Raw genomic sequence first — 10,787 nt, 5'->3', positions numbered from 1 at the left:
GGGGGGGGGGGGGGGGGGGGGCGGTCATTAAGATTATATACAGTGATAAATTAATACTTTTATTCTGCAAACACATATTAAATTGGTCAAAAGTCTCAGTAAAGACATTTGTAATGTTTGAATATGATGCACTTGTTGAACATGTAAATTTTTTTATTCATGAAAGAATCCTAAAAAAATATTTCTACAAAAAATATTGAAATATTTCAACATTGATGATAATCAGAAATGTTTCTTGAGCATCAAAGCAGCATATCATAAGGATTTCTGAAGGATCGTGTGATACTGAAGACTGGAGTAATGTGAAAATGAAAGAAAAGTAAAGAAAAAGTAAAGAAAATTCAGCTTTGATCACAGGAATAAATTATTTTGAAATATTTTTAATTTTGAAATATATTCACTTAGAAAATAGTTATTTTAAAATGTAAACTGTAATTTTATGTTTGCTGTATTTTTGATCAAATAATTATGTTGCTATGTTATGTTATGTTATTTATTTATTTATCTGTCTCCTTCTGCTGTTCTGTCTACAGTGTTAAGGGCAGAGATGTGGAGCCCTGCGAGCAGGAGCACATTGGGGTGAATGAGTGTACGATTACTAACCCACCGTTCTGGACCTCAAAGATCCTGGTGAACATCACCGAAATCAACCCGCTGAGATCCAACTCCACCATCCTCCAGATAGATCCTCATGAACTCTGTGAGATTATATGCCTTCGTATCGCTAGCGCATTCATTGATTAATTTCATATATTTTGATTTATATTATAATAGAGTTTTGAAATATGTTTTACACATGTCCACTTCCCCACCTCAACAAGTACTCAGGGGGGTTGAAAAGCTTTCTTAAAAATGTCTTCGACTCTTTTAGAGTAGCATTTGGTTCCATAATCTTACTTTTTTTCTCCATTTTTTTCAGTTTTATGTAATAAGAATTGATGTCTGTAATTCTGTGGTTTCAGTGAAGCCAGATCCTCCCGAGGATGTCCGAGTTCTTCAGGTGGAAGGTCAGCCCACTCAGTTACTGGTGCAGTGGAGTTGGCCTTCATCCTGGTCGGTTGAAATCATGGCTGCTTTTCCCTTAACCTTCTTACTGCGCTACCGGCCGATCGGCTCCAACTACTGGTCAATGGTAAGAACCTTTTACAAGCAATCAGTGTCAATAATTAGTTATTAATTAGATTTATGTGTGTGTGTGTGTGTGTGCGCTTTTTTGTGACAAATGAGGACATAAATTTGTATAATGACAAAGGTATGACATAGGTATTACAAGGAGAAGGTGACTTTTCAGGACATTACCCCATGTCCCCACTTTTCAAAACGCATATAAATCACACAGAATGGAGTGTATTGAAAATCTGAAAAAGCACAAAGTTTCCTGTGAGGGGTAGGTTTAGGGGTAGGGTTGGTGTAGGGCAATAGAATATACAGTCTGTACAGTATATTCTATACTGTACGGACCTCAAATAGAGTATATATATCAAATAGAGTATATACAGTATATTCTATACTGTACGGACCTCAAGTAGAAAAACCATTACGCCTATGGGATGTCCCCACTTTTCACAAAAACAAACCTGTGTGTGTGTGTGGCAGAAGATATTTTGAAGAATGTTGGTAACCCAACAGTTGCTAGTAACCATTGACTTTCAAAGTAGTAAGTCTATGGCTACCGAAAAAAAAAATACTATGGAAGTCAATGGCTACTAGCAACAGTTGGGTTACCAACATTCTTCCAAACCTCTGTGACTTTTTTTTTTTTACTTAAAAGAAAATATTGTTTGTCCATATAATGAAATGCAATGTGGTCCAAACCCACATTGTGGACCCCTTTTGACTTTCATTGTATGAGGAAAGGGTTGTTTTCTTGGTTTGCAACCAACATACAACCCTCATTTCATATGAGTCTTCAATAAACAGTCCTGTAGTCCAGCCCTCTCCACACACACACACACACACACACACACACACACACAGACAGTGTTGTCTTATCTCAGAGCCCCATAGTCATCTCTGCATAGGCTGATCTTATCTGCTTTCACCAGGCTGCTTGGTCTTTCATCAGACAACCAGATGTTTGCTGTCTCCAGAGCTCTGTGTGTGTGTGTGTGTGTGTGTATGTGTATCTGTATGTGCATGTGTATGTGTGTGTGTGTTTGCGCCACTGTAAGGGTTGTTTATGCTTTGTCTGACAAGTGATGAAGCTAGCCAGTTATAAACATGCTCATTTTTGTTTTTGCTTTAATAAAATGAATGAAAACCAAAACAGGCAAAACTGCTGTCACGTTGTGTTCCAAAAGAGAAAAGTGTGTGTGTGTGTGTGTGTGTGTGTTTGTTTGTGTTTTAAAGAAATTAATGTTTTTATTCAGCATGGAAACATAACATTGATCAAAAGTGACAGTTAAGACATTTATAATGTTACAAAAGATTTCTGTTTCAAATAAACACCGTTCTTTTATCTTTCTATTTATCAAAGAATACTGAAAAATGTATCAGTTTCCACAAAAATATGAAGCAACACAACTGTTTTCAGCATTGATAATAATAGGAAATGTTTATTAAAAAAACATTATATATTAACATTTTTGTTACTAATTTTATTTTTGGCATAACACCTCAGGTGAAAAAAATATATAATTGTTGTATAGAATAATAGAAAAATTGTAATATAAATAAATAATAAATTAATAAATAAAATGTAGATGATTAAAAAAAAAACATGAATGATAGCATCACTTAAGATGACATAACCAAGACCTTATGGTCTGGTTATCTAGCATGATTTGACCATCGGGAGCACCGGGAGAAATAAGGGGCCAAAGGGGCCAATTGCACCTTTTGGGGTACATCAGCTTGTCACTGTTCCTTTTTTACCCCTAATAGGTAGGCCTACAAATTAGTACCTTAAGGGTTCGAATTACTACTCTTAAGGTACTAATATGTATGGTGTACTGCTAGGTGGCAAGCTGTTGTAACCAAAAAGGTACAATTTTGGCCCTTTTTTTTCTGTGTGACCTGGATGTGTGTGAGATTTCCCGGCCTGAAATTGCATCCCAGTCCGGCCCTGATATATATCCTCTGTTAAGTGGATGCATCTGTTGATCTTTCCTCAGCTGGAGACAGAGGAGAACACAAGCCTAAAGATCATGGACGCTCTAGTGGGTCGCCTGCATCAGATCCAGATCAGAGCTCAGGACGCCCTGATCAACCACAGCCAGTGGAGTGAATGGAGTCATGTGGTAGAAGCCCAGCCGTGGATCGGTCAGTGAACACACACACACACACACACACACTCACACACACACACACACACACACACACACAAATCTAATTAATAACTAATTATTGACACTGATTGCTTGTAAAAGGTTCTTACTTATACAGTCAGTGTTATGCACCAGTGGCAGGCATGAAATGACCAGAAATAGAAAATCATTTTTTTTAAACAACTTAAAAGTTATGTTTATATGTGTAGAAATCTTAGACAACATTTTTCAGTTTGTGTTATAATTATTATGCATGCATTTTTGCATTGAGCTCTTATTAGTTGAGATGGTAACACTTTAGTTTAAGGACCAATTCTTACTATTAACTAGTTGTTTATTAGCATGCATATTACTAGCATACTGGCTGTGTATTAGTACTTATAAAGCACATATTAATGCCTCATTCTGAATGACTATATTTTAGATCCCTTAATCCGACCTCATACCTAAATTTAACAACTACCGTACTAACTATTAATAAGCAGAAAATTAGGAGTTTACTGTGGCAAAAGTCAAGTTAATAGTTTGTTAATAGCGAGAATTGTCTCTAAACTAAAGTGTGACTGTTGAGATACTAGATGGAATATTATTTCAGTAAGGTTCCATTAGTTAACATTAGTTAATGCATTGACTAACATTATTAACAATGAGCCATACATTTGTTGCAGTATTTATTAATCTTTGTTAAAAAAAATACAACTATTAATGTTTAATGTTTGCCTACGTCTAATAAATAATATTAACATATACAACTTTTGATTTTAATCATTAATAATTAGTAAATTAGCAAATGCTGACATTAACTAAGATGAATAAATGCTTTAGGTGTATTTTTAGTTCATGTTAACTAATGCTAACAAATAGAACCTTACTGTAAAGATTAAATGTTAAAGTGTTAAATACTCTAATATTTCTACTTTAAAAAAATAATTTGTCACACCACGAGGCAGTTTAAAATAAACCAGTCTAGAGAAATCAACCATCCATATGCTAATTGATTATGTTTAAAACAGGCTTTCTGCTCAATGCGTTTAATTAACTCGTGATCCACACAGCTAATCACAAATAAATTGATAAAAAATGTATCAATCTTTTTTGAGAAGTGCTTTAATGTACTATATATGACCCATCATCCATCAGATCCTTCAGATAGCTAATGTAATAATGGCGTAAATCAAATTGTGCACAGCTAGCATGGTCCTTCAGGATATTGGACTGTGTTCTAAGGCAGATATCTGATAAATCTAATAAAGGAAGATAATCATCTGGATGTTGGCAACTCATGGTCAGAAGATTTATTTATTTATTTTTTAACATGCTTTGTGTTTGAGTAGCACACAATGCACTACAATGGAGCTGTCTATTTACGTCAGTCTTGCTGTACAATAATAATAATAAAAAAAAAAAATGTAGCAGCAGAATAATGTTTTGTCCACTGCATGAAAGCAAATTAAATTATGAGCTTTGGATTGTCAAGGGGAAACCTGACATGACTTTTGAGCAGAGCTGGTCATGAATAATTCAGAAGCAGTATAAATGTATATAATTATATTTGTTTTGCAATTTTAGAGCCTTGGAAAGAGCCAACAGAGGAACCGGTGGATTTTAGCTTTCCATTTTTCAACTCATTTCCAGTGAGGACGACAGACAAGTCTCCAGGTATTTGCCTTAGATTTGATACACCGTACGTTGAAGGAATTCGGAGAATTTTGTTAAAACTGCAACGTTGTTTCTCTGTTTGACAGTTTATCTTTTCACTCATAGGTTTTGGCAGGGATCGTTATACGCATTCACAGATTAAACACACGATATCAGATGCTTTCGAGATCTTAGCCAGAGTTGTTTCACCCCCTAAACGTTATCCAGATGGTTTGGGCTTGTTTGTGGTGGGCGGAGTTTCCCCCATCATCGGGCTCTGACCAATCAAAGCGTGCCAGTCTTCCCTAATGCAGTCATGTGGCAGACCAGCATGACTCAGTCTGCTCTTCATTAGCTAACTGTTTCCAGGCCATTTATTTATAACCACTCATCTAGAATGTGAACACGCTGTATGATTGCAAGAGTCATATTTATCAGCTCAAGACTGGAATGAAGTTTGTATAATTGACTCGTTTTTTGTTTTTTTTTTATAAATGTGTCAAGGTAAATTATGTAGTGACCATAAAATTATCAGAAGAGTTTGAGCTTTTCGAAGTAGCCACCCTTTGCCTGGACTAACTTGGAGCATAAAAGCTTTTGCTCACACACGAATGTCTTCATTTCTTGAGCGTTATATGCTAAAGATGGCAAAAATGAAATAAAAATGGCCAAAAAGCAATTCAAATGAAATAGCTTTTTATCACCTGTAATGACTTTGATTACTTAATTTTAACTGTAGGGAATTATTGTGTCGACATGGAGGTGGCCTGGCAAATCATTAGCTCCGTGTTTTCTTTGTAAAGATAAGCAGAGCGAGACAGGAACTCACTGGAGAAAGTTGCCGCCTGGCTGGCCATGGTTCAGCTTTTTACGACTCTCATCTGGTTTGTGTGATGTTCGGAAATGCCTTACACACCTTAGGAAGTAAATAAAGATGGACATATTATTATTTTAATTGATATTTCTTTGTCAAGGCTCTCTTTTTTTTTACTGGTTTTACAAATGCTATACAAATGCTATAACAGTAATATTTACAAAAAAGTACAATCACTAAATAATATATCTCACTTTCATTATTTTTATTTTTGTTGTTTTATTTTTTTGTGTTGTGTTTTATGTTTTTCATTTTGTATTTTGTTTTGTTCTGTCTTGTTTCGTTTTATTTTGTCTCGTTTCATTTTGTTTTGTTGCTTTGTTTTATTTTGTTTTGTATTGAATCATTGTTTTTTTTTTTTTTCGAATTATGTTGTGTTTTTGTTTTGTTTTATCTCTTTTTGTGCTTTGTTTATTTGTGTTGTTGCGTTTTGTTTATTTGTGTTGTGTTTTTTTGTTTATTTATTTTGATTTATTTGTTTGTGTTTTGTGTTGTTGTACTATTTTGTTTTGTTTATTTGTGTTATGTAGTTTTTTGTTTATTTATTTTGTTTTGTTAATTTGTTTTATTTGTTTTAATTATGTGTGTTTTGTTTTGTTCTGTTTTGTGTTGTACTGTTTTTTTGTGTTGTTGTGTTTTGTTTATTTCTTTTGTTTTGTTATTTTGATTTATTTGTTTGTGTTGTGTTTTGTGTTGTTGTACTCTTTTGTGTTATGTTGTTTTTTTTGTTTATTTCTTTTGTTTTGTTATTTTGTTTTATTTGTTTTAATTATTTGTGTTTTGTTTTGTTCTTTTTTGTGTTGTGTTGTACTGTTGTTTTTTTGTTTATTTCTTTTGTTTTGCTATTTTGATTTATTTGTTTGTTTTGTTTTGTTTTGTGTGTGTGTGTGCGCGTGCTTTGTTTTGTGTTTCATTTTGTTTAAGTTTGTGTTTTGTTTTTGCTTCAGATTCATCGTTACACCAGACTGGAAGCCTCGGACTGTTGATTTTGTTGGGTCTGTTTGCAGCGGTCATGGTGGCTGTGTTATTAACTATCATCACACTTCTATGGTAGTAATTCTGCTTTATTTACACATCTATATTTCATAACTAAATCCATACAAACAGGTTGCAACAATTAGACAGAGACATGAGACAATCTGTTATTTGATCTCTTAAATGTTCCCTTTATAGGGTCAGACAGAGAAAACAGGACAATGTGAAGAAACAAGAACTGGCTTCCATGGTGAAGATGAAGTCCATACCGATCTAAAGTAAGCTGGCGTCATTCTGACATTCCCTCCGTCTGCTGTTTTGGCGATTGGCCCATCTCAGTTTAAACAGTCTTTTAAATAGAAAGCATGCTAACCGATCCATTTATGGTTACTATGTTGATACTTTGAATATACCATTGGTTGGCTGTCCTCTATTTTTACTGCACAGAAAACAAACTCAGTCAAAAATGTAGTCAACAAAACCAACCTGACTTCTAGACTTTTCCTTAGATTCAAGGAAGTCCATCCTGAATGGAAACCATCAAAAGGTCACATACACACTGCAGATTTTGAGAGAGAGAACAGCATATTAATGTGGGAGTGAATCCCCTAAATGATTGTTTCGGGTGTGTATGGAATATAATAGTCACTCCTGAACTCCTGATGCTAGAAATGTTTTGGCATCTTGCGGCTATGAACAAGAAACAGCTTAATCCGATAATTCTGAGTAAGTAATATTAGCGACTTCAGATGTTTTATTGTTTGTAAACTATCGTCAACAGGCGAATGTGTTGTTTATGTTGTTGTTGTGTCACTGCTTTTAAATAGCACACTCTTTCTGTACCGTAGTTTAATGTGGTTTGCAGATAGACCGCAGTACTGGTGCAAGACACGTCTGTGGAGACTAATTTACAAACGAGTCAAGACAAATCCCTCTGTTTCTGTATTTCACTAGCATCCTACCTCAGCCAAGTTGTTCAAAATAGACACCTATGTTTATAATAACACAAATAACTTAACATTAAGTGATTAAAATATAAATTTTATGTCATGCTAATGCGGATAGCAGCTAAAGAGTTCACATTATCATTGTGAACGCATGTAGAAATGGACCATTATGTTCGTTTGAGTTAGTAATGTTAACTTAGGGGGCGGAGCTTAGTGATCGACATGGAAATGTTGCATAGGAATGCTTTTATCTATGATTGACACAAATTGGTTTTGTTGAAGTATGAATGAGGTCGTATGTGAGTACAGATGCTCTCGAAAGAGGAGTGACGATCATATTTAGCTGCAGTGTTTGGTCATACAAACACCGTGAGGCTACAAATGTCCATTTGCCATTATTGATTAGGACAAAAACTCTGCTTTATAGCACATGATCCATTTACAGTAATAGCTAGCTTATAGTCTACTTTATATGAGCTTTGAATGTTGCAAATTAGTCTAGCAAAAACCTGAAGACATAGACATAAACAGCATCTGTTCGCTTTGAACTTTGTGACTTTTGATTCATCTTTAGATCTGAATTTGTGGCTCAAGTGGGAAAATGTGAAGATGTAAACACGATGATTTATATGAGACGCCTGCTCTATATTAGCCTGTGATCTTCCTAACTCTCCCACACAATGTAATAATTAATAGTTGAATGGAAATGAACATTGTCATTATTTACTCACACTCGTGTCATTCCAAATATGTATGCTGTTATTTAGGTTTTTTTTTTTTATTAAAAAGAAAACAGTATTCATGTTTCAAAAGACATGAGGGTGGATGAATGATTATAAAATGTATATTTTTGCATGAACTGTTTACATTTTTGTTCTATTTTTAAAATTAATTTATTATCATTATTATTATTATTTAAACAGAAGTTTTAGGACAATATAAAATATCTCGTTCAAAGCAAATACAAAATATACAACAAAATACACTACCGTTTGGGGTCAGTAAGATTTTGTAATGTTTTTGAAAGAAGTTTCTTATGCTCATTAAAGCTGTATTTATTTGATCAAAAATACAGTAAAAACAGTAATATTGTAAAATATTATTACATTTTAAAATAACTGATTTATATCTGAGTATATTGTAAAATGTTATTTATTCCTGTGATCAAAGCTGAATTTCCAGCATCATTACTCCAGTCTTCAGTGTCACATGATCTTCAGAAATCATAATAATATGATGATTATTTTCAATGTGGAAAACTGTTGTGCTGCTAAATATTTTTGTGAAAACCATGCTAAATCAAAAGAACAGCATTTATTTGACAGAAATCTTTTATAACATTATAAATGTCTTTACTGTCACTTTTGATAAATTTAATGCATCCTTACTAAATAGAAATATGAATTTCTTAAATAAATAAATATAATTTGACCCCAAAATTTTGAACAGTAGTGTATTTTGCAGTATATATATCTCACATTGTTTTGTTACAGAATTGTTGCTCTTAAAGTGTTTAATTTTGTTGTTTAACTCTAACTTAGATTTGAGAAGATGGCTGTCTTCAGTTCGGCCCTCATAGGGCATCAGTATAGGGAATCACCACCACTGACAGACTCCATTACCCACAATCCAACTCTCCTCTTGGCCTCTCAGAGGATGGGCTCTGAGTCGCGTGCACTGTGAACATGTACAGTCTCCAATGTAGCACAATGCAATGGAAAAACACAAGGATTTCCTTCCCTCCTTTACTTTTCTCTGCTCACAGCAAATTCTTGGACAATGAAAAACATATTTTTGGATTGCTCTTTCTTCCCGATATTCCCCGCACTCCACTGGACTCCACTTGTGACACATGCAGTGCTGTGAAAAGGCTCGTTTGGCCAGATGTGCACAGCATACGGGGCATTATGGAGAAAGTGGCTGGCGAAAAAGACACTCTGTAAGCTTTAGACAGCTGCTATCTTTGGAAGACAGAAAGTTGGCTGTCTTGGCTCTCCAGCGATGGACGCGGTGGTCTTTCTGTGGAGAGACAAAGACAGCTTTGTCTTTCTTCCTGCATGATTTCTTCTCGGCGCTCATAACAGGTGGACACATCTGCAGTTGATTGGCTTCATCTGGTTAGTTTATAACCATCTAAAGCATCAAGTTCTCAGTAATAAACTCCCATAAAATGCATTTCATCATGACATCAGCCTCGGAGTTCATGTCTTGACAGTAAACGCCAGCAAACACGTAACTTTAAGTGAGCCGGTGTTCAACAAAACAGGACTTCAATGCAATAAATGCATTTAATTTCTCTTGACTTTTTTTTGGCATTTTCTCTGCATTGAATGGAGACATGAATGTAAACCAGTCTTACAGTGTCACATATACACACGTGTAAGGTGATTAAAGCTGATTGTTTCTATGTTGAAGCTAATAGATGTTCACGATATTAAATTCTATTGAAGCTCATCTATAAAATGATATTGTTATACATGTATGCAGTTATATTGTATGATAGTTTGTATACAGCATACTGGTCTGTTGTACATTGCTCTCCAGTGACATAAAGCTCAATGCATGCATTTGTGTAGTTCTTTTAAAATATATGATTTTATTGAATTATAAGATTTTAGTATGCATATTTTTCCTATAGGTACTAACAAACAAAACTAAGCACGGTTGTCCAAAGAAAGACGTAAAGTGATTATTGTCAAGTCTGGAATATGTATCTATGGAAGCTTGTTTTCTTTCGTTTTTATCTGTGGGATAAAAAAAAAAACGAAAACAGTAATTGTGACTGTTTTTAATCTCGCAGTTATGTTTTTTTTTTCTTTCCCGCAATTCTGAATTTTTTCCCCCTCACAATTCTAAGTTGATATCTCACAATTCTTTTTTTATCACAATTCTGAGTTTACATTTTCACAATTTTGTGCAAAAAAAAAAGAAAAAAAAAAGAGGTAATTGCGAGTTTTAAATCTCATAATTCCCACCTCTCAGAATTGAAGATATCTCGCAATTCATTTTTTTTTTCGTTCTTTTTTCCTTGGAAGTGTGAGTTTGCAATTCGTAGTTTATATCTTGCAATTCTGACTTTATAAAGTA

The 10,787-nt window shown here is 34.3% G+C and overlaps 1 protein-coding gene across 3 annotated transcripts in view; it reads left to right on the top strand.

Moving 5' to 3' along the window:
• The window catches only part of LOC107756541 (ciliary neurotrophic factor receptor subunit alpha-like), a 48,387-nt gene extending 37,846 nt beyond the window's left edge, over positions 1-10,541 (top strand). For 2 of the 3 annotated variants that reach the window (XM_016573703.1, XM_016573701.1), the window contains 7 exons: positions 534-700; positions 963-1,132; positions 3,114-3,261; positions 4,836-4,925; positions 6,726-6,828; positions 6,952-7,031; positions 9,242-10,541. In XM_016573703.1, coding sequence (XP_016429189.1) covers positions 534-700; positions 963-1,132; positions 3,114-3,261; positions 4,836-4,925; positions 6,726-6,828; positions 6,952-7,030 — 757 coding nt within the window. In that variant the 3' untranslated portion in view covers position 7,031; positions 9,242-10,541. Of the gene's footprint in view, positions 1-533; positions 701-962; positions 1,133-3,113; positions 3,262-4,835; positions 4,926-5,040; positions 5,348-6,725; positions 6,829-6,951; positions 7,032-9,241 lie in introns of those variants that run through there. The other variant, XM_016573702.1, reaches the window with a different exon arrangement.
• The last annotated feature ends 246 nt before the right edge of the window (positions 10,542-10,787 follow it).

Source organism: Sinocyclocheilus rhinocerous, unplaced genomic scaffold (genome assembly GCF_001515625.1).
Source record: "Sinocyclocheilus rhinocerous isolate Xijiao unplaced genomic scaffold, SAMN03320098_v1.1 scaffold2277, whole genome shotgun sequence".
In the NCBI taxonomy this organism is placed as follows: domain Eukaryota; kingdom Metazoa; phylum Chordata; class Actinopteri; order Cypriniformes; family Cyprinidae; genus Sinocyclocheilus; species Sinocyclocheilus rhinocerous.
The sequence above is the reverse complement of the archived record's forward strand: the minus strand, read 5'-3'. Positions and strand labels throughout refer to the sequence as shown.